Source organism: Coptis chinensis, chromosome 6 (genome assembly GCF_015680905.1).
Source record: "Coptis chinensis isolate HL-2020 chromosome 6, ASM1568090v1, whole genome shotgun sequence".
Taxonomy (NCBI): domain Eukaryota; kingdom Viridiplantae; phylum Streptophyta; class Magnoliopsida; order Ranunculales; family Ranunculaceae; genus Coptis; species Coptis chinensis.
In genome coordinates, this window is record NC_141461.1 from 21,532,710 (window position 1) to 21,557,347 (window position 24,638).

At 36.4% G+C, this 24,638-nt stretch overlaps 2 protein-coding genes across 2 annotated transcripts; one reads left to right on the forward strand and one right to left on the reverse strand.

Annotated features, from left to right (window-relative positions):
- The first annotated feature begins 6,461 nt into the window (after positions 1–6,461).
- LOC147492069 (floral homeotic protein APETALA 2-like) lies at positions 6,462–9,931 on the forward strand. The gene is made up of 10 exons (XM_086566369.1): positions 6,462–7,244; positions 7,369–7,394; positions 7,652–7,682; positions 7,780–7,867; positions 8,247–8,392; positions 8,489–8,533; positions 8,642–8,733; positions 8,811–8,980; positions 9,095–9,319; positions 9,416–9,931. Exons 1-10 carry the CDS (start codon positions 6,760–6,762, stop codon positions 9,635–9,637), a joined length of 1,530 nt encoding a protein of 509 aa, XP_086422495.1. The 5' UTR covers positions 6,462–6,759; the 3' UTR covers positions 9,638–9,931.
- Positions 9,932–15,325: 5,394 nt separating this feature from the next.
- On the reverse strand, positions 15,326–24,636 carry LOC147492070 (putative E3 ubiquitin ligase SUD1). The gene is made up of 9 exons (XM_086569509.1): positions 24,367–24,636; positions 23,615–24,286; positions 18,550–19,320; positions 18,249–18,460; positions 17,794–18,135; positions 16,998–17,155; positions 16,751–16,914; positions 16,515–16,661; positions 15,326–16,276 (listed from the first exon to the last, which is right to left on the reverse strand). The coding sequence occupies exons 1-9, from the start codon at positions 24,592–24,594 to the stop codon at positions 15,779–15,781; spliced, it is 3,192 nt and encodes a 1,063-aa protein (XP_086425635.1). The 5' UTR covers positions 24,595–24,636; the 3' UTR covers positions 15,326–15,778.
- Positions 24,637–24,638: the final 2 nt, after the last annotated feature.

Below are 24,638 nucleotides of genomic sequence, written 5' to 3' on the forward strand. Positions count from 1 at the left end.
TCGGACATCTAGTCCTCAAGGGCGGCTCATCCCCCGCTTTCTTTGATCAATTTTGTGAAGCTTGTTGGGTTGCCCCCAAGTTTGATTCGGATATCTAGTCCGCTGGGCGGCTCATCCCCTTTCTTTGATCAACCGCGGAAGCTTGTTAAGGTTGCCCCAAGTTTGATTTGGACATCTAGTCCGCTGGGCGGCTCATCCCCCTCCGGGCTTATAGGCAGCTCATTTTGCCCCAAACTTGATTCGGACATCTGCAAGGGTCCACGGCGGCTCATCCCCCCGCTCTCGGGCTTAGAGGCAACTCAATTTGCCCCTAAGTTTGATTCGGACATCTCTGGGTCCACGAAAGGCTCATCCCCCCGGCTCTCTCGGGCCAGAGGCAACTCAATTTGCCCCTAAGTTTGATTCGGACATCTAGTCCACGAAGGGCTCATCCCCATTTGCCTTTGGTCACGGTGAAGCCTGATGGGGGCAGCTCAGTTTGCCCCCACGTTATTTTCGTTCATAGCCCAATACTTATTAAACAATTTGAAGAAGTATGCTCTCTATTTCATTGATACAACATTTAACACAAACTATCATTCCTTAGCTCACTTAGCAATATCTAAAAACAAGCTTCCTCTCTTTTAATTGAAAAACTAAACAAAAACTCCGAGGTTCCCCGTATAGCTAGTACGGGGCTCGACTCTGGTCTTACTCAATGTTATAACATGCAATATACATTTAATGCAGATAGTAAACTCTTTGATGATAATATAGTGTATGCAAATAAGGTAGTAAATGAGGTGAGATGGATCCATCTCCTAATACCAAATTTTAAACTCGCTTTCCGGTTCCCGCGATCGCAATTCTTTCTCTTTCTCTGCAACCTGAAACTTTCATATTTGAGTTTTGCACATAGAACACGTGAGTTTTAATGAAAACATTCAGCAGAAGTGTATGTATACAAGAAATAACAACGATCATATGCTCGATACTATGTATAATCCATCTTATCCTGAGGTGTACGACCATGTTACCCATCCGGGTCCGCGAACACCTAGAAAACTTAGCGCTACCAGGTCTACGGAATATCACGAAGTTCGGGGATAACCCAACTCTATGCCCACATATATCTCTACCAAAGATAGGGACAAGACTTGTCTGCCCCCAGTGCAACACTGGTCTACGACTGAGTCACCACTCGTCCGTCTATTATGTTCATAACAGCAAAATAAGAAGTTACCTGCCGCGGTATGTCTATGCCTCTCTTCTGTAATTATATTACCATTTATCTTACCATTCGTATTCGGATGCTCCAATCTGTCGATTTCGGATTTTAAACTCGGATCTCCTTGTTCCTCTCGCCTCGAAACAATGCATAACTCAAAGAATCACTTCTTTGTCAGTAGTAAAGCTTATTTCTAAAAGTAGGGTAGACACCATCAACACTATCGCGGCAATCGAGTTGACGTCTATTTGTTCCATATAATATCAGCTGTAGAAAGGACAGAGATTGACGGGGCCAAAATACCATCACTGATAAGCATACTAGTACCCAAGAGCACCGCTAGGAGTGGTAAAATGCGAGAACTGCGATGATTCCTGAAGTGCTATTTTACTAATAAGCTTGTTCTTGCTTCCTTCACAGAATTTTCAGAATTGTAAGCAGATAAGTTATCTTCTGCGGCACCGGAAGAGTTCAGAAGGCCCATCATCAACAACAGGCAGCAAAATCCCAAGATAGAACAGAATAAGCCTGAACAGAATACTAAGCGACCTGCTTCGCCCTCCAATACTCGACTTCCAAGGAATTCCACTCAAAGTGGACAAAGATTTGTATACGCTAATGATGAAACTCTTGAAGGTTTACAAGAAGATAAAAGTTACACCGGATCTTCTTTTAAAAAGACAAGTTCTCTTCCAAACAACAAAAGGAAATTAGAGACACACATCTCCTCCGCAAGTTCCACAACAACTACGGCCTCGCGATAGGCATAATAGATGACTGCGAGAATGTTGAAGCTCAAAGACATCTCCCGGTCAGGCTTTTACGATAAGAACAACTAGAAGTTTACCACCCACATTACAACACAATATTCATCACAACAAAATAGGACTTCATACAACTAAATGAGTCATGATTGATACTAAAAGTAGCATCGCATGTGCGCCTACAAACCGCTACAATCGATTAACTGACCGAGATATTAACATACCAGAAGGTAATCCAATTACCGACTTGGATAACATACCAGCAACTCCAGTGCAAAGGCGCAGTGCATAAAAAGATGAGAGATGGTCTGTCAGCAGTAACAGTCACCGTGTAGAAGGACTTCACCGTGAAAACGCCTCTTTTAGAACACTTATAGCTCTGAAAATCATTTTCTTTGTTAAGAGACACGCTTTCACAGCAATATCAACCGGTTCAACGCAACTCCCAGTCATTACTTGGTCTTCTAAGATGAAGATTCCATTTGATTCTCTCCCCTTCTTCTAGCCAATCTCGGATACAAGGCGGTTTCTTGGAGTAGAAGCCCGAAAACCCAAAGTGGTAATCTTTCATACAATGAGGTGTCGCCCTTCCAATAATCCATCCATCCCGGCGGACTCGGCTACCACCGCCTACACCGCAAGTAATTCCATCTATAAAGCAAGGAAGAGCACTCAAGATGCAATCACATACCGCATCCATGAGATTGAGACACTTTTTGGTCCATCACAGTTCAGTATTTTGCGTTGATCACCCATCTTACAAATGCATCTTTTACCAATTGTCGATCAACTACGGCGGCGATTGGTTAAATAAGCGCCTATGGTGCGTGATCTCAAAACTCAATTACAAATGAAATAAACTAATACCCATCACTCCTAACGATCAAAAAATCATTTCTTTTTATCATTTGACAGTAGAAAACCCAATGCTGGATAGCAAAAATTGATGAAACATTTGCTTTAGTAGTACACACCTCCTCTTCCATACCATTTTCGCAATCCAATTCACTATTATTCCCTCTAAACTGCTTAGAACCCAACCCAAAATGATTATCTTCACATCTCAAATCTTGTTTCCCTTCAAAGTCGATACCTTTAGGTGAAACCACCTCCTCATAGCCCGAAATAGCGAAACTAGTTTAGTAATATAAGTATTATTCTCGATAAGATGACAATGGATTGATTTTGTCTGGAAAGGAGCACCTTTCTCTGGTTTTTCAAATAACGTTGGCGGCCACATTTTTTCTCACCCACCTCTTTCTACTCATCGGTCCCCACAGACGGCGCCATTTGTGTGAACCCAGTTAGTACCCTTTAACTGCACACCTCCACTCTCCTCTGTCTCTTCTCAAAGATGAGACTCCCTCTCTTTTGAACCTTTCAACTTAACCCATTTAGGGCTGCCTACGTACCCCCTTCAGGGAGGATCAAGTTGTGCCGTAGTTCTCTCCTTCTCCACTCTTGAATTCTCCCCCTCTTTAGATGTCCTCTCCTCTGGTGGTCTCCTCACCCCCTCTCTCTAACCGCTAACCGCTCCTTTATCCCACGATCTTCTTTCTAGTTCCACGACCACTAATTGTCCAACTATCTCTTGATATATCGCGGCTTTGTTATCGTGACTCCGTATGCCCCTTCACTATTCTGCCTCCCTTTGGGTCATTGAAACCACACTGGTCCCTATGCCCCTCCAGATTCCGTGCCCCTTACATGATTCGCGGACTGGATCACGTGCTCCCTCTTTCTTCTACCTTACGTTGTCTCGGTCCCGAAGACATGTCATCTTGATGGTCACGAATTAGGCCGATACATGTATCTTATGATGTTCTACACTTATACTGCGTAAGTAGACAGTAGAGTACTCTTTCTACTCTTTTTTTTCTAGCATGTTGAGGAATTAAGAAATGAGTATGAGACTGAGTGTTTCATATTTTCATTGTTAAATTGAGTAGTTGTGTACTGTTTTTCTTATTAGTGATTGAGTGTCCTGTTTTGCTTATGATCTTTAGTTACAATATCGAATATTGGTGCCAATAATGCTGCTCGCTTCTACTACTGCCGCCACCTTCGCCTCTCCCGCCCCATACACAAGACAGAAGACAATATTCAAATGAGGCTATACTTATTTTTTTGGTTAAAAGCTATGCTTGATTGTTTGTAGTTTTTTTTTGTACTTTCTTTTGTTTTAGGTTGTTATATGGGACAGATGTATTATAGATTAACTAAAGCGATTAATTCCTAATTAATCGCAATTAATATGATTAATCGCTATAAACTCTTGGAGCGACTTGCTCCCGATTAGCACTTAAACTGCACAGCTGTAAATAGAGCTCCATTTGCTGAAAGTGGTTGATATTTTGGTGTTTATGAATAATTGGCAAAGTATTGAAGATGATTTTTATCAAATTTTAGAAAATTTGGGGTTGATGTATGAATTGGTATCACAATTAAGTATGTTTTTGGAAGTCTCAAACGGTCGAGGTGGAATGTCAACGTGGTAAAATAGGGTCCACAAAAATGGATGAGAGCGAAAGTGCACGTTTTCCACTCTATGCCTCTATGTCAAATTTTGTCTCTCTAGCACCTCAAAATAAGTTAGATGGAGGAGAGAGGAAAGAAAGACCCAATAAATACGAGGTGGTGAATGGAGGTGCAGGTTTATTTGATGCACAGTGATTGGTCGATTTAACACTTAAATGGCAATGTGGCATGCGTCCCCGTACTTTGGGTTGGACATTTCTGGAAACTCATTCCTTTTCTTCCCATTATTCTCTTTACTTTTTTTATTGAGCCCTGAGCTTCTGTTCCAATCAATTTGTGTTCTCCTATTCCAAAGATACCCCCTAAATGTTCAGCACTTCAGTTTATTACTTTATTTTTTCCAAAATAACAACTTTTATTTAAGTGATTTAACCATATAAAAACAAGTGATTTTAGGACAGTCAATGGTCCTTCAATGATGTGAGAATCAACAACCATTTAATTTTGCCGTTTCAATTTATTAATTGTAACATTATAATAAAAAAAATAGTCCGAAGCCAAAATCATTTTCTAGGATAATTTTTTTTCAAAATCACTCGCAAACATAATTTTTTTGTAAAAGTATTCCGGAAAACCAATTTTCGGGTGAAAATAATCTATATTGACAAATAGTTCAAATTTGAAATAAATATTTTCCAATTTTACTATTTCAGTCGTTTTGATATGAACAACGATTGTTTATATCTAAATAAATTAACATACCTTATAAACTATGTTAGTGTATGAACACTGATTATTCATAGTTCATATTGAGGTATGATGCAAAATATGTATGAACAATGAATGTTCATACTCCAATAAATGTTATTACTATTTATACATTATGTGTGTTGAGATATAAATAGTGATTGTTCATACCCCAAATAGATATGATTGTTCATATATTATGTTGAGGTGTAATAATGATTGTTCATACCTCAAATAGAAGTAATTGTTCGTAGTTCATGTTGAAATTTGAATAGTATTGATATATGAACAATGATTGTTCATACCCGTAATAGGTATGATTGTTCATCATACTTCAATAAGTGTTATTACTGATCATACAATATATTGAAGTATGAACAATGATTGTTTATACTATATATACAGAGTCGTTTCGATTGGGCCGAGTCGTTTATTATTTTGCATAAGAGATATACTTGACATTTTATCTATCCGAACCGTTTTTTATTTGATCTCAAAGGTATGTTTGACTTTTCATCTATCCGTCTTTGTAAGTGATTAAAAAAATATATAGTTTTGAGAGTGGTTTTTACTTATATTTTGTAGTATCTGAACATTATAAATAATATCAAGTGATAATTTGTTATACGAATAATAATAGGTAAGCCAAAGAAAATCATACCAATAATAATATCAACTTTATTCATTTGTCATAATTATTGTATAGTAATAATATAGATCAATTTTATCAAGTTTAGAATTAATAATACACCAAATAATTAGTTGTATGTGTAATTAGTATGATTTCGAGTCCGATGTTTTCATGAACTAAAGTCAATATAAGAATATTAACTGGATTAGAATTTACAAACACATTGACAGTAGATTAAAGATTAACTTTTCCATTCTTTTTGAAATTTAATTATTTTAAAGGGTCAAAGGGTACCCTATTATAAATTCCACTATCCTAGACTTTATACCTCTGGATTGTTTGACTATTTGGTACTATTGGTAGTACATAGAAGATATATAGGAAGGGGTATTCTTGTCAAGGTAATGAAATAATACAAAACATACGGCAAAAAGAGAAATAAAGAAGTTTGAACATGAAAGTATTCATTTTTAATATAATTGCTATAAGTAGGTGAGTAAAGTGAAGTTAGAAAACTAATTGGGTAATTGAAGGGACACATGCTTAAGTAGGTAGGAAATACATTGCTTTTCGATTCGGCTAACGTGGGAAAAAAAAAGTATATATTAAAGAAAGAGATGGTTCTTTCAAACTTAAATGCAACATTTCATACACAACACTGAAAGAGAATCCATCACTAAATAAAGAAACAGAGATAGATATGCTATTGGAGAAAGTTAAGCTCAACCCCAAACTTAGCTGAATGATTGACAAGCAAGAGAGAGTGAGAAAAGACACCAAGACAAAGAAAGCAAAAACAAAACATCTACAAAAGGAAAGCAAACCAACGCCAACACCCACACTAAAAAAAAGCTCATGTTAGAGGACTGAAGAGTACATGATCAAGGGCTTTGCTATTTTTCAAGTTTTGATATTTAAGTTCTTGAAAGACTATGTGGAATCTTAACGACTCACCTGATCAAGCATGTAAGAGAGAATATGAAGAAGGGTGTTCTTCAACTTTAGGTGATGTAAGAGAAGATGAGAAGGGTAAACGGGTTGGGTCTGAGAACTCGAGTTCTTCATCAGCTGTGGTTATGGAAAATGGGTCAGAGAGTGAAGGAGAGAGAAGAAAAAAGAGTCATAAGATCTTCGGGTTTTCAGTTGATAACTGTTCTTCTGAGAGTGACCCGGTTGTGACCCGGCAGTTTTTCCCAGTTGATGAGTCGGAAATGGAATATACAATTGATTCGGGTACGGGTATGGGTGAAGGTCCATTTCGTCGGGCTGAATGGGTAGGCGTGCAATTTTGTCAGTCGGATCTGGTTGGGTCATCTCAACCCATAAAGAAGAGCCGGCGAGGACCCAGGTCTAGAAGCTCTCAATATAGAGGGGTTACTTTCTACAGAAGAACTGGTCGTTGGGAGTCCCACATATGGTTTTACTTTTTTCTCATTCTTATTTTTTGCATTAAAATTTTTGACAGTGTGTTTTTTTGTTACAACTTTTTTAATACATTTTGAATTTTATATTCTAACTTTTGATTTTTTATATTGATGTAGGGATTGTGGGAAGCAAGTTTACTTAGGTATGTAAGTGATTGAAAGCTGGACATTCTTTTTTGTTTTAATCTTAATAATCTCTTTTGGAATATGCTTCTTTAGATTTTATAGTTTTTTTTTTTTCAAATCAATATCAAAATTCAAAAATGAAAAACTTACTCTTTGAGAAATAATGGTATTGGAAATTATTAAAAAGCTTAGTTAAAGAAAAATATTTATTTTTGTTTCTTGGTTTTATAGTGTTTATCTGGTTAATGATAGTGTGCTTTGGTGTTGTGTTTAGGTGGATTTGATACTGCACATGCAGCTGCTCGGTAAGGTGGTTAAATGGTTCAACAAGTGTGTAGTTCCTGTTCAATTTCTTGTAAGAAACTGAAAACTGTGTATTGAAATAGAGAAATCTGGTTTCAGTGCTTATGACAGAGCTGCTATTAAGTTCCGAGGTGTAGAGGCAGATATAAATTTCGGTCTTGATGACTATCAGGATGACTTGAAGCAGGTATGTATGTCAATTTGTTTTGAAGAAAGTGAATTTTTCAACTTTGTTTTCTCCACCACAAAAAGTGGTCTTATATATCTTTTAATCTCCTCATTATCTTGATATTTATTCTCTACAGTGCTTACATTATCTTTGCTTTGCTTCTTCGATGAAATATAAAAAAAAAAATCAAATTAAGGCCATGCATCAAATAGTAATGTCAATTGTCAATGAGGGTTGCTTTGCTTCTTTATGAAATATAAAATAAACAATAGTATAAGAACACAATTTTGTTTTTTGTTTTTTTTCGATAGACTATATAAAAACATGCATCAAATAGTAATTAACGAGGGGTTTAGTTGTAACATTATTGATGCTTGAATAATGTGGTATGCAACAGATGTGTAATTTAACTAAGGAGGAATTCGTTCATGTACTTCGTCGCCAAAGTACGGGGTATCCTAGAGGAAGTTCAAAATATAGAGGTGTTACCTTGCACAAATGTGGAAGATGGGAAGCTAGAATGGGACAATTCCTAGGGAAAAAGTAACCTACTATTTTCCTTGTCGCCATTTTTTTTATCTTTCAAAAATTGGTAGTACCGTCACTATATTCATTTAAGTTATTGAAATGTTTCAACAGATACATTTATTTGGGCCTCTTCGACACTGAAATAGAAGCGGCGAGGTAATACATTTTAATGTTTGATATAACATGTAAATCGCTGCCTCCTATAGTAAAACAAAAATGTTTTAGTTAATACTAAATACCAAATTTTCGCATGATTTAAACTAGGGCTTATGATAAAGCCGCAATCAAGTTTAATGGGAAGGAAGCTGTTACGAACTTTGATTCAAGCATATATGAAAATGAGCTGAATCCCACTGGTTAGTACTTGTACTAAATAGTAGCAGCTCTTTTTACTCTTCTTTGTCTCATATTCTGTGGTTCCTAATATTTCCAGGTCATAATGTTTCTCACAATCTCGATTTGAGCCTGGGCAATTCAACTTCTACAAGCAATGATTATGAATTGGGAGGTGAGAACAGATTGCATGGAATGGATCAACAATTCTCACGGTTGCCGTTTGTACCTGGTAATTTGAGTAATACCCATCGGCCTCTTATACCAAAGGTATATACAGTTGGCTAATCCTTCCATAATCCACTTATCTCATAGTGTTTTTATATCTCAGTCCATATGAAAGTCATAAAATTGTTGATTTCTATGCACTCACCGCCCCTGCAGTATGAAGACAGTAGCATCCTTCTGGATGGAAGTCATAGCTATCTTAATAGACGAGATGGGTGCAGCGAAAGCGAGGCAATACGGTTGCTGAACCGCACCCACATCCAATCTCCACCAAGCGCGCGGCATTCTAATGAGGCGTATATGTATGGGCCACTAAGAAGAAGTGGGGAAGCACAGATGTTTCACGTTCTACAACCCCAATTCAGTCTTCCAAACTACCAAGTGAGTGCTAAGAATTAGACCTATAACTTTCTCGCTTCACAAGTCTTACCAATTTGATTGTTCTTTATTTATCATGTTCCTCTTTCGTTGATTCAGTTACTGAGTAACGATATTGGAGTTCGAGGCACATGCCCTTCTCCAGCTTCAGGCGAACAAGTACGACCATTCAGCTGGAATGGAAGTGGCAATACTTGGCTAGCTGGTACACCCCATATGTTTACTACCCCTGCAGCATCATCAGGATTCCCATTGCAGATAACTACGTCAACAACTTGGCTGGCTAAAAATGAGTTCCACTCTCACATGAGACCCTCCTGATCGCTTAGTTATATTGCTTTGTCAATCCACTTTCAATCTCCCTTACATTTCCTTCTATTCACTTTTTCCATGAGTTTTGACCCCCTCTGTTACTACAAGTTTCTAGCTCCAAGTCTGTAAAGATGGTTACTCGAGTTTCATTCCATTTATTCCGTACACCAAAAATAACTGAGAGAATTAATGACTAATGGGCATCTACATATGATGTGCAGGGTTACGAAAAAAGATGTGTGGAGAAACATGTAAAACGTTTTAACACTAATGAATTCTCAGGGCGATAATTTTAGGCTATAATTTCTGACCTATAGATTCTTTGTATTTGGAAACTATGGGATGCCTGGTCGATCGAAATTTAAATTTATCATTCAACCGATCAACAACGAGAGTAATAATTAACCATAACTGAACGTTCGATGTAGATGATGTGATGCAAATCATTTAGCAATTTCAATGCCAGTCATCATATCATATTCCAAACTGCTGGATGACAAGCTAGTGAACATAAGATTTAGCGATCTATATGCCTATATAGACAAGTATGTTTATAATTACTAATACAGAATTATAGATCGCAATGCATATAACCTTAACAAAACACTATATTGAGTTATGGGAGACTTATTTATTAACTTCATAATATGTAGCAATACTGGGATCAGCACTCAGCAGTGCGTGTAAGTGTGTAACACAAAGGAGGGTATTAATCCCCGTTAGCCCGACAGGCGATTCGGTCTCTTTAGTTGAATTGTCTCATATACGATATATCTAAGAAGATGATCAGTTAACAGTCCCATGTTTCCCATGCATGTTTAATGGGATTCATATAACATGTTTTCAGTAACAGTAGTTGTTAGGTCTTAAAATGAAGTGCTTTAAGAATTAAGATCAAAGTTAAGTCGTGAATCCTTAGGTTCAAAGAAGGGAGGTTGTCACTTGTCAGTTTCTTATCCAGAATTCCAGATAAGGCATCATGTATTCGTGTGGTTTATTTAAGTTCAACTGTTTTTTTTTCTTGCCTGCAAATCCACTCCAAACCAATCAAACTGAAATCACATTCCCGAATCGAGAAAAAGTCACTTAATAAACACTGTAGAACACAAAATGTTAATATGTGATCTGAGCCTCTGAGGTGATGAGTCGTTATCATCAGTGTCCTTAGATTCAGTTTAGCTATTATTTTGAGAGGGACTACACCTACAATTCAGCGGAAGTACTCCCAAGTCCCACCTACTCTTTTCGAAGTATTAAAAGGGAAATCTCACTCTCTACAAAAAAGGAAAGCCTACAGATGGTTCAGATTACACTGAACCAACGGTTAGAAATCAGTCAAATGACCAATCATGGTATTTCTTAAGTAGGTTTACTTTAAGGCGGACCGACCTAGACCTTGTACACATTTAAATGCAACTACAAGGCCCTAGACTCTTAGGTCAAGGTCTGAATTACTTTAGAATAGACTTTACAGCCAATCTAGTACCCATCGAGTATTATTCCGTAATAATAACGTAAGACGGTAAGAGCAAATTCTAACTAATTAAGGTGATAAACAGTATTAACATTGAGAAGGGGAGAGCAGAAAAAGAAGTTGTTTTGGTTAAGGGTGATCAAATAGGAGCTTTGAGTTTATAATAATTATTTAGTACCGCCAATTTTCATATTTTTTAAAATAGCATCTATATTATTTTTTTCTGACCTATAATTTTGCCGCGAGATATAGCAAAATTATGTCTCAATTGTTTTTTTTTTTTTTTTTGGTTTTGGTGTTGTTTTGGTGTATTGAAAACTTTTTGGAGTGTATATATAAGTTGTGTTTAAAGAAAAAAAAAAAAAAAAATGATTATGTAGATATGAAATCTTGTGGCAAATACGCAAAATTTGATCTGAAAAAAAAAAAAAAAACAAAAAAGTTCTTAAGATATTAGGGGTAGGCCTTCCCTAAAATCGACATAGGGTCGGTCGGGTCGGGTGAGAGATATGAAATCTTGTGGCTTTAAACCCGATGTAGGGCCGGGCCTATATAGATTGGTTTTGTCATTTATATTAAAAAAAAATGCATAATAATCTACAAACCAAAGTGTAATAATGTCCAAAAATTTAAAAGATCGAGTTCGAATTTGGCAATCCTATGTCGTTAGAATATATATAAAAACTATAGTTTTGGGGGATGTGGGGTGTAAAATAACATATAAAGAATAATCATTATTATTTTACTTTTTGCCAAAGAAGTGTCAATCCCATAAATTGGGAATTTTTGCGTTTGTATATGGAAATGAAAAATTGGCATTTTTGACCGTTGTTTTGGGTTAGGCAAATAGCTCACGTATTTTGCTTTGCCAATAAATTGAGAATAATAAGTTATGGACTATTGAAGAATAAAGAGTGCATTCTATGCGAGTTGAATTGGAGTAAATTAGAATAAAATAAATAGCGCCACTTCAAGTAGAGTGGAATGATAAACGGTTAAAGTGGAGTAGAATTGTATGTGTCCCACCTAGGGTATAATGTCTAACCTTCTGGTCGGGTCAATAGGGCTTAGGGGCAGTCAAATAGTAATGGCCTGGGCGGGGGTTGAACTATCGGGTCATGTCTTGTAAAATAACATATAAAGAATAATCATTATTATTTACTTTTTGCCAACCTTTGTCAATCCCATAAAGTAGTAGGCATGTCATTCGGTAAGAGTGGAAATTATCATTTTAACCCAATTTCAATGATAAAAACTTTCTAAGGGTATCGCAACCGCAGTCAAATAGTAATGGTAATATATTTCCAATTCACAACATAGAAAAAATATAATCAATCAATTAAAATAAACAAAAAAAAAAACTTGAACTAAAATCCAAAACCATATCTGAAAATTTGAAACTTTTTTCTCGTGATTTATTATTTGTAAATTGATTATTTTTCATAGCATGATAAAATGAAGATCGGAGCAATGATCTATGGTACAAAACAATAAAATGTAAACTAAAAGAATACGAAATTAATACAAAGATGAATGATTAATATTCTCTAAAATTCGAAAGTTGAATTTAAACTTTTGATATTTGCCCGATGTTCAAACTTAAATATTTGAATTTGATGTTAAACTCATAAGTTTGTGTTCATATCTCCTAAATTTCTACAAAAGTTAACAGAAAATATAAACAAAATACAAAAATATTAGAGTTAGAGTCTTGAAATTATGCGGGTCAATAGGGTTGGGTCAACGGCTTTTGACATGATGCGGGTCGGGTTTGAACATAGAACCTACACTCATACCCCGACCGCGTAAAAACGGTGGCAGGGCGGGGCGGGGCGGGTCTATTTTTGGGTCGGTGCGGGTTTGTGTGGTGGGTGAAGACCGGATACCCTACCGGATGATGAGTCAACAGTTTTTTTTTACACCCCTAGTCCCACCAAAAAATTAGATGTCAATTGGCCGCAGTTGAAATGGAGTAGAATTAGATGGTTCCAGCCAGTTGAAATGGGTATAATATATTAATATGTTCTAAACCATTGGATCCAAAATCGTACTCTCTATCCTTAAAACACTATTGTTTTTCCAGTTTTAGAAATAGATAAAGAGTGGAGTAGTGGACTACCATTGGACTGAGTCTTAGGACTATGGACTGAACTTTTATCTCTCTAAACCCTGTCCTGGGTCCTGAAGAAGTGAAGAAGGGGGTTGGCGTACAACTGTACAAGTCACAACATTACATAACTCATGCAGGACAGATAAGGGGACCACTTTTACCCTTGGATCCTGATCTTAGTATAGGTCTATAGGATCTACAGTGGCGTAGGTCGCTACTATTTTTATTTATTTTTTTTTTTTTAACTTTTTATAGAGTGAACAGTTACTGCTGTATTTTTGGTTTTTGAGCAAAATAAGGGTACAACCCGGGTCAGCCAACTTATAGGGAATTCCAAAATATTTCGAACAAAATTCAGAATTTGTATTTTTTACTCTTACATTATTATTTCAAATTCTTTAATAACCAAAATATTCGAGAGGAATTTTGAGATTCCGTTCTCATGACACAGTTACCATGTTTCACTTGAGATACATCAAAATTAAAGTTCATCAACAAGGAAAAATAATACTGATTGATTATCGGAAAAAAAAAAAGGAAAAATAATACTAACAATATTTCAAGGAGAAAATGGTATTGTAAAATTGCTACATTCAGTCAAATAGAGTTACAGTCAGTAACTATGGATTAGCCTTAAAATGAAAAGTATTTTACATTGTACACTTTACTTTATTCTTGAATAATGTAAGATTAGTCAGTAACTCAGTATATATATATACTCATGATTAGTTGATTACCAACTCCTTTCAATACAAAATTCTTGTGACATTTTGTATTTGATTTTCTTGGACAAAAAGATAACAACATTCCTGTGATGTCACTGAAACCTTCGTCATGCAGTCTGGCGCAACTATCTATCCCTTTGATTCTTTTATCTTGATTGTTTCACTTTTCGGAGACTACTCGCGAATTGAGAGGAACCTAACACACTCACTGATCAGGTGGTCCCGTCACCTTCGGTCCTTTTTGTTGGCGTTAACGATGGATCCAACCTTTAGTTTTTGTTGCCAAGTCAATTGGATTTTTCTTCTTCTCTCATTATCAGCTGTAGTTCATACTGCACTAATGTGGCGTGGTATTACAAAACGACGTGGTGGGGTTTCACGAAGATCCCTCAATAATTTTAGTGGGCATCTAATATTCTAATCTAATTTTAAGAGTTGCACACACAAATGTTTATATGTGAGGACGTGAGGTCTTCTCTTTAAATCCTGACGAGCGGCAGTCTTAAACCTTTTGAAGAAATGATTCTACGCTGTGTAACACTGTACCGACATATTTGCTGATGCTTTAGAGTTTAAACCATAGGAGCTAACAGATCTGCCTGTGCTGATGCAGGCTGCCCGCGCTTGATACTGGATTTCAAGATAACCTAACTATGTAAGACCATAGATTAAAAATCAAAGTGAATAAATAAATCGATTAAGGCAAGTCTGTGTGACTGTGTTACTATCATTCCACGTACGGGGTCCATTTTGGGACCGATTCATACGATTTTAATACGTCTTTTTCCAACATTAATAAGTACCCCTGTTCCCTTTAACACGCTAGTGCCTGGATCTACTTCACCCATCTTTGATACTTAATTAACGGTATAGCTTTAAAGGGCAATGTAAGTTATTGTAACCGTGCTATAATTCAGATAAACTTTTTGCAAACAAAGTTTCATCCGCATTTTAATGCTACGAACCACCTGCTAAAAGACATACTCTAATGTAACTTTCATGCCATGTACATAGACTACATTTTGGGACTTTAAAAGGTGACAAAAAACGTAATTTCCTCGTTTGCCCGAAAGGATGGCCACCTACGCACAAAAATCATAACATAACTTATTCGTATGCTTGAAGGTTCCCAAGGAAGAAGCCACTATAAGTATGCTTGAAGGGATGGCTTCATATCTGCAAAACTACACCTTATACTTGGTGCAACTCTTCAAAAGACTGCACTGTAACATCCCAAAATGATACTAGTTTTTACAAATGATCAATTTCACCAATAGAGTAGTAGAGTATATAAGAGAGAGAACATTTGGAAAGGAGATAAAGACTATAATGTTTTGTATCACATTTCATTAATCACATAAAACATAATATAAAGTTATAAACTGGACTTGTCAAACTATTTCATTTATAAATTAAAATTTAAAATCTGTTAATCATTTAACTTACATATATGACGACATGAAGAGAAAATTTAAATTAGTGACATTAAAGAAGAGGGGAAAAACGAGCAACCTGTTGAAAGAGAAATAACTTTGTAGGAGAAAATTATTTTCCACTTGGAAGATACAGTAGATGGGTTAACTTAAAACCATGGTGAAGGCTGTGTCCTCACCACATACTGCTACTGGAAGTATAGTTATTAAGGGCGACACTTATTGTATTGGTATTCTCCCCTTTATAGCAATGGGGAGAGGTCTTCATAACTAAAGAAGCGTGAGCTTATAAACAACAGGGAGGATAAGGAAATCCTCATCTATTCATAACTAAAGAAGCCAGAGAGGGCAGCATCACTAGAACTATAAGATGCTTGAGGACCAGGCGATGTACCTTATAGCACTAGGCTAATAAACCGCTGGAGGATTGTGCCAATTATGATGTCTGAACCTCATCCCAACATCAGCTTCTTGCTGATCTTGTACTGTGCCTTGTGCTTCTGGAAGAACCACAGCCTCATTACCCTTGTTTAATGTGTCTTCACCAAAGTTGTGTAGCCTCCGTCCAATCAGATAGCGATCATCTCGTATGGAATTGTGGAGGTTTGTGAACCAGACATGAAATCTCTTAGCACAAAAATACAGCGAGCTAAAACTGAGGCATCCAACCCAGGCAAACCGGTAGACAGCTGAGTTCACAATTAGTGGGTATCCAAGCACAGGGAACACCCCTCTTGCAAACACATAGGGCACACAGAGAGCTGTCAACAACTTCATTATAATTGGAATTACTATCTCCTGCAGAACCCAAAGTCCCCGTAGTTGGGAGAAGCCATCTTCTCTCACTCTCTGGAACTTCATCCGCCAACTTTCATCCACCAAAGGGGTCATGTGATCCAGCATAGCCTGTTCAAAACCAAAAGAAATGGCAAACTTGACACTTCCATATAGGGACTGAGATCTCTTGATGGTATTATAACTTTATCATAAACATATGACATGCGAGTATCTGATATATATACATACATATAAGTAGCATACAGGCATGGTCAATTCTATGAGTAATTCCTTAGCATGCAACAGACACGTATTTGCTAGATTATGTTTAGAAATACAACCCAAAAGAAAACTGTAAAACACCAACCAATCTAGTCCAGATCTTGAGAAAAATTAGTCCCAGTGCCCAATCCTGATACAAGAGGAAAACTGGGCTTTCATCCACAGGAACTCGCATTGGAACAATCACCAAAAGTTCAAACAGCAGGCCAATCAAGACCGGGATAACAATGATCTAGAACAAAAGAAAAAAGATCAAATTAACAGAATGGATTTCCAATAGGTTGGTATGAGTAAAAATATCTTCCAAATTGAACTACTTACCCAGATTGCCAACAGCAAGGAACTCTTGAGTACAATAGCGGTCCACTTCCATATTCGATTCAACAAAACTCCTACTCTCTGTGTTTTAACATGTTCAACACAGTACCTAGTACCAGCTACAATGGTCCAGATAATGTAACTTCCAGTGATGAAGGCATACAGATCTAAGGAAAGACACAGTTGAAGATTAGTTTCAGCAACACCTCACTTGAAAAGTGCAGAATAAATGTAAGTTTATACAAGTTACCATTGCATTTGATCCCATGTGTTATTGGAAGATGAGGGATGGAGTTGAAGAATGTACGTCCAAGAGAGATGGGAACTACTAACAAGGCTGAGTTGAAGAGAAGCAGAGTCATCCATGCCAGTACCAACAACAGCACAATGCGAATACCGAAACCATACCTGACAAGAGTGGAACTCAGTAATACTTCGGTCAAATTTGAAGTTCAAAAATTGTTGAAACCATCAGAGGCAAAACCTACATGCTTGGGACAACCAGTACAATGTGATGGGTAATGCTAACAACCTGACACCAACAGTCAAAAACAATCCCGAAATGACAATGTCATCACATATTAGGGTGTTCCTCTTAGTCCACATGTTTCTTTCAGTGTATCATTTATTTCCCATTTCAATAAGTTTCTCATTTATCATGTTTACTCAACAGACAAGATTTAGTTTCCTCGGGATTCATGGCTAACAAGAAACCTATAGTTATAAACAAGCCTTTTGACCTCATTGTAAAATGTAAAGTAGTTTGTGTTAGTACTTACGAATTAGAGATTGTGATTTACACGTATTTCCCTTGTAATAGTGAGAATTATAATTTTATTATGTTGAATTAGGGTTCCAAGTTGAAGCCAAATCATGAAACTTTACTGCTATTCACTCTTGTTCTGCATTTGCACATATTTCACATCATTGCAGTGATAAATACATAGGAAAACAAAAGTTTTATTTCTACCCAAGACAGAAATAGGGATCCCTAGAAATAAACTTGGATAAATGATGTTATTATTGTACTGTGGCAAATTACTTACTCAGAATCAGTCCGCTCCTCACCATCCTCCTCCTCTGTGACATCAGCGTCCCTAGTTGTAAGCCTGGTTCTGTTCACAATTGCTACAAGAGCCCGATCTTGCTGCCCAGCTCCACCTTGTACATTACCATTTCCTTCCACATTTCCACCCTCCTGTCCACCACCATCCTCAGGTCTGGGCAGTAAGAAGTCGGTTAAACCAAGTGCCCACCCAACGGCTGTAAACCAATGCCGGAGAAGGGATTTGACCGTTGACCGCAATTTGAAATGTTCAATAGCAAATGGAATACAGATTTGAAACAGAAGCATGTCAGCAGGAATTTCAGTAAACGGATCGGACACTCTGCAATATATTTCTAGAAGTTAGCAAAGAGAAGTAATACGAAGTGTTGTATATATATTCACCTGTGTAGAACAGTAACAGAAGGTGTCACGAAAACATTAATAGAAACTCACGAGACATCAAGTGGGAATACAGAAGGTGCTAGTCGCATGGCAAGTTTGACAGGTACAAATACTAGCATGACAATCAAGCTCCCATAAACAGCAACGGACATTAGAACCCGACGAGCATGCTTGTGCACAGGATCATCGATAAGATCCCGAAAAGGGTTGTAATTTGGGTCCGCTGGGTCCCGGAGAAAGTAGAGAACACCATTACGCAAAACCTACCAGAAGCAAATTACTGTCAACATTGTCCAACAAGCATACTAGTAATTGAATAAGTAAACATGTAAATGGACTTAGAGAATAGTACCCCTCGGAGAAGGCTCACGAAAATGCTAATTTGTAGCATGTATACAATTCCAACAATCCAATGTATCAAGGAGCTTGCCAAGGGAGAAATTGCAAAGAATTCAACCCTTTGAGATATTGTCTTCCCAAGCATTCTTATAGTACAAACATCAAGCCACCATCCACACATCAAGGGAAAGACCCCAAGTTCAATCACCAAAAGGAAAGCAACCTTAATCATGGTCATTAAATGCCTCATTGCTGCCAAGGATTGTCTGAGTAGGGATGGTATTGCCTCTGCTATAGAAGCAATACCGTACAGCCTCCCTATCGTCAATGGCTGGCCTCTAGTGTAACGGACTAACGCAATAACACCGAGGTAAAGAAAGACCAAAGAAAATATAAACATGTAACCAATAGCAAGAGTAGCAACATCAGAAAGCCGTGAGGTTCCACCAATTGCTTTATTCAAACTTTCTGTAGAGAGTGGGTTGCCAATACTAGTTGATATCCCGTCTACTTCTGTCATGTTTCCTTTCAAGGTTTCTGTGACCACTTCCACAATTTGGTCAAGGCTATTGCTTTCAGACGACAAATTCGTTATAGCAGTCAAAGCATTTTTCAGTGTTGTATTTGCTAAAGAGAGGGCTGATTCTGTTAGCGGCAAGACTGCTGACAGCACAGGACTTGTAGCTGCAGAAAAAACCCAAGATAGGTAATGGGTGACGACCCGGCCAAATGAAAACGGAATTAAAATTACAACACCAAGGAATATCAAGTTGCTCGCTAGAACCTGCAAAGAAAGAGACCCATTCAGATGACCAATGAGTCGACACTTCACACACTAAAGAGAGCCATAAATTGATAAAACTATCCACTTTCCATGGATACTACCATATAACTCAAAGGCTATATACATACATACATACATACATACATACATATATTTATTGACAATTTAAAGATTATGGCACTTGGGAAAAAGCATAAGCTTCATAACATTTTCAAGAAACAATCACAGTAGGAAGGATCGGCAGGATATATAGAAAAGCTTTCGTTGTCTATCAATAAGCAATGGTGGCTCGCATAATGTCCAGGCCCTACTAGACGGAAATTTTTAGAAAGATGCATCAATGCATTTCCCTTAACAATAATAACAAGAAAAAAGAATTAAACGTTCTTAATAGATGCATCATTTTGCATTTTTTTTTTTTTAAAGTATTAAGCATCCTTAATAGATGCATTATTGTACTCCCTATAGATTCAGATTTAATGAGACTTCGAATTTTGAGTTCTTCTCAAGCCTTCAAAGAAAACAAAAACAGGAATCCTATTCGTCTTTGGACTGCCTTTCCCCAATATTTACCCCTATGAAGCACTTAAAAGGGATTGGTCACGTGCATTGTATTGAAATATTTGAGCTTGAGAATATAACCAGAACTTTCCACGATTTTTTTCTGTTCATCAGACCTGATATGGTGCTAGGCCTGGCAGTTCAAATGGTAAGACACGACCATAAATACATTAGTTTGTTGTTCTTTTATCACATGGTTTTCTTACCGGCTCTTTTATTTATCATCAGTGTTATTCCAGAAATAGAAAAGAAGGGTATATAATTGTCCAAACCCCAAAGTAGAAGTCAACTACGTTTTCTCCCCTAAAGTTCATAAGACTCATAGTTCGGGATTTTGGAATTCTCGGAATTCCGACAAATCTAAAAACCGAAATTCATCAAATTTCGACCCTATCATATTCAGAATTTCGAATGATTTCAGAATATTCAATATTTCGACTCTATATTCGGAATTCCGGTTTTTTGAAAAACCAAAATATTGGGCGGAATTCCGAAGTTTCGTTCGGAATCACAAACACTGATAAGACTACATCTCTACCTACTTTATCAATTTTTATTTACTTCCTTCCCTTTTAGTGGGTTCACATCTCAAACTTTGAACAAAAACCATAACTTTTCTGTTATAAATTTTATGAGCTTATTTGAAAAACAAATAACAAAAATTTGATTTTTCACTCTGGAATGAGTTGTTCACCAACACCCTTTCATCACTCAAACAAACATTGCTCTACTCGACGCTCCTCAATCTTCATTAACATGCACAATTAATTTTGTAAATTACTCGCAAGTTAAAGGAACACTATGTCCATCACTTATAGAGCATCTACTTTTTTTGTTTGAAGCGAAAGGTGAACATAGTAAAAAGTCTAGAAAATCAAAATTGGCAGAACATTTAGCAGTGAAACGCTAACATCGAGTCTTTCAGCTATCAATAACTTCTAATGTGAGAACTGCCAAAAAATGAGAAGAGATGGGGAAAAGCAGTATGAATTACAACTTGCCTTTGGGAAAATCGCCAGGTAATTGAAAACCACATGTTCTTATATGACAACTAATAGTGGTTATCCACTTTTATACACGATTATGGGAAATCTTACCATAGGACCATAGATCTTACAGAAGAATATAAACCCAAACAGACCTCAGTGGCAATCTAAGACGATGGTTATTTTGGACCACAATTAGCCACTTGAACATAACTGATGGGGAACAAGAGTGTAGAAAGAGAACAAAAGGATATGGAAATCCTTAATAAAAGAATAGAACAAAGGAGATTCAAGAATTAGACGAATAAAGAACTTGAGATTGAAGAAGATGAAGAATAATTGGAGAAGGAAAATATTAGGTTTGAGATAACTGATAATTTGTTTGATTGAATAATTGAATGATCGAATCAAACTACAATGACCTCCTTACATCGATAAGCCAAACTTGATAACCAAGAAATCGAGACTTCGAAATCTAAATAAACTCATAATAGAAAATACTACATTTTTTAAATTCCTAATTAATATTTCTACTTTCCAAAAATATAACCTTCTCATCCTACATCAGTAACATAAATTCCCAGGACAATGCCTATTTGGACTCCACAAAGTAGAAACTAGAAAGTACGCTATAAGAATATAGTTTGATGGGAAACAGGAGAAAGAGATAGAAGGTTGAAAATGAATAGGGGACATTGCAGGCTTTACCATCTATCAAATAGTGCTTCATTAATTTAAGAAAAAGAAAATCCATTAAATTACGAAGGAAGTTGCTCTCCCTAATTTACAAAAGAATATGCTTGCCTCTTTGGTGCTTCTTTATTCATTCTCTTCCTAGAAAGTCTCTCACTTTCTCTTGTTTTCCATGGAATTAGGATTCCATGAGAGCCAAACCAATTTGACTTTCAAGGATAAAAGCGGACAGTTGGGTCCAAGGATCCTTACACTACCTTGGTTGTTTGTTGGCCGCATCTAATGAGACCAAATCAACAGAGACCTAGTTGTTGAGCAATGTAGGTTTACCCTTATCAAAATTACCCTCTCAACGCTTCCAAATTACTACCCATCCATCTTCATTCCATTAAGTGTAGCCAACAATCTAGTGAGGCCTGTGAGAAAGTTCTCATGTGGGTCTTGTTTGAAGCTAGGCGATACCATCTCATTTCAACATTTTCAAGGAAGAAGAAAAGCTTAAAGCTTATCCAAGAACATACAAAAACGAAAATATTTCAATGCTCAAACACACTCAACAGCATAACAAAATTTAGTGTCTTCCAATGGGATTCATTCGAAAACTTGCATGATTAGACTTATTCTAGAACTGCATTTTAAGAATCACAAGTGAGGATTTGCAACTTTGCATATATATATATATAGGGGAGGAATCCGTTTACCATGGTTTTCTATACCATGGTTTATACCAAGCCTCTTTACAAGATGAGTTAAAAAACTAATATTTTGTGGATATGATCTACTAACTATGGATAGATAATCCACAAAATTTAGGCTCATTTAGAAACCTCTAACCTATTTAAAAATTGTTAACAACTTTGAATTTTTTTTAACGGTTCAAATTTTTTGATTTTGCAATCATCTTTTGACATTGTTAAACATATTCAAATGAGCTGAAACTTTGTGGAGGTTATCTTCATGGTCTGTTGGACATATCAACAAAAAATTAGGTTCTAGCTTGTCTTGTGGGTGAAGTTGTGAGGCATGGTATAAACCAAGATATGAAAACCATGGTATATTGATTCATCCCCATATATATATATATATATATACCGATCTTAGAAGTACGTATGTAAGTAAAACATCACCTAGAAAATGAATTCAATTCTAATTTTTTGTGGGTATTACCTACATACCATAAAAATCATCTCCACAAAATTTGAGTTCATTTGGAAACTTCTAACCTAGCTAAAAATTATTGTCATCTTTAAAAAAAAATCTAACGGTCCAAAAAATAATATTTTTGCAATCATCTTTTGCCTAAGTTAGAGATTTCCAACTGAGTTGAAATTTTGTAGAGATAATATTTATAGTGAGTAGATAATATCCACAAAAAATTATATTTGAACTCATTTTCTAGGTGAAATTTTACTTACATACTTATTTTAATTTAAAATAAACTTATTTTAAATTAAAATAAATATGTACTTCTAAGATTAGCCCTATATATATATATAGTAATTCTCTAAAAAGTAGCTACTTAAGTTAACTTAAAATAAATACGTACGTAAAACTTCACCTACAAAATGATATCAAATCTAATTTTTTGTGGTTATGAAGCACTCACCATAATGATTATCTTCCCAAAATTTCAGTTCATTTGGAAACCTCTAATAGAGATAAACATTGTTGTCATCTTTAAAAAGAAACCTAACGGTCCAGAAATGTTGAATTTTTGTAATTGTTTTTTGCCAATGTTAGAAGTTCCCAAATGAGCTGAAACTTTGTAGAGATGATCTTAATATTAACTATATCATATCCACAAAAAAATAGGTTTGAATTCATTTTGTAGGTGAAAGTTTTACTTACGTACTTATTTTAAAGTTAATTTAAGTAGCTACTTTTAAGAGAAAGACTATATATATATATATATAGTCAGTGAAAATCTACAACAAAAAATTGGATAGGGGCACAAGTTAATGACAGAAACCTAAAGAAAATTAACAAAAAACAAAAAAGACAATCAGATATTTCACTAAACCAAACCAAAAAAAAAGAAGGAAAGAGAGACTCACAGTGAATGCATTTTCCACCAAATGAAATACAGGCCCTTGCATACCAACAAGCTCATCAAAGGGCACATCTTCAGCACCATCAACATCATCCAAACCATCAAACATCTGTTCAACTTGTGCCTCAAGACGTGCTGCTTGCATTTCCAACCTGGCAGCGACATTCTCTGCATTTCTTCTAATCATTTCACCAGCCCCAACAATACCTTGACCACCACCAACATTCTCAACGTCATCCATTCTATTTGCCACAACAGGTGGTCTTCTAGCAGCACGAGCACCGTCATCTCTCTCAACATCCTGACCACCACCACCAATCTCCCTTAAATGTCTAAAATAATCCCTCAAAGAAGTAGCTCCAAGAAATATAAAAACAATACTAGCAGAAAGTAAGAACCCGTGCAAGCAGTCTGTTAAAATCACTGTAGTAGATACATGACTCAAAAACAATCTATGTGCCTCACTAAAACTCCTGACAAACGACAACCTCCATATCCAAAATGTAATAAACGGTATTATAAGTAGCCAAACTGAAAGTACAAACGCAAGTCGTAAAATAAACTGCAAAACACGACATCCTTTCATTCCCATCCCGACCAAAAACTCTTGGAAAGGTAGCCTTGTTGGTGCATTCTCTGCATATACTGGTGAGAATGAAAACGGATGTTTGCACACCTGTCAGTAAAAGAGAGTAAAATTTTAGCTGACTAATTAATTAAAAATTAAAAATTTATAAAAAGATGACCGGACCAGACCTCACAAGTACGTTTGTTACTATGATTAAGCCACTGAAGAAGACAATCTTGATGAACGAATTTAATACTTCCACTACAAGCACATGGATATCGTAAAGGATTCTCTTCGTCCCCACTGTTTCGACATATTCTACATACATCCTCGTCTTCTTCTTCTTCTTCTTCTTCTTCTTCGTACTTTCTTCTGCCAGGCGTCTCTTTATTTGAAGCTTCTACTGATATCTCCATATTTACGCTCGCCCCCCCCTCTCGGATACTCAGATTTGCGAGAC

Excerpts from the sequence above, each read along its gene's own strand:
- LOC147492069 (XM_086566369.1), top strand. The coding sequence starts at position 6,760 with ATGTGGAATCTTAACGACTCACCTGATCAAGCATGTAAGAGAGAATAT. Across the intron at positions 7,245-7,368 it reads CGTTGGGAGTCCCACATATG|GGATTGTGGGAAGCAAGTTT; the intron begins GTTTTACTTTTT and ends ATATTGATGTAG. Across the intron at positions 8,734-8,810 it reads AAATGAGCTGAATCCCACTG|GTCATAATGTTTCTCACAAT; the intron begins GTTAGTACTTGT and ends TAATATTTCCAG.
- LOC147492070 (XM_086569509.1), bottom strand. The coding sequence starts at position 24,594 with ATGGAGATATCAGTAGAAGCTTCAAATAAAGAGACGCCTGGCAGAAGA. Across the intron at positions 17,156-17,793 it reads GAGGAGCGGACTGATTCTGA|GTATGGTTTCGGTATTCGCA; the intron begins GTAAGTAATTTG and ends CACTCTTGTCAG. Across the intron at positions 16,662-16,750 it reads CCTTGCTGTTGGCAATCTGG|ATCATTGTTATCCCGGTCTT; the intron begins GTAAGTAGTTCA and ends CTTTTGTTCTAG.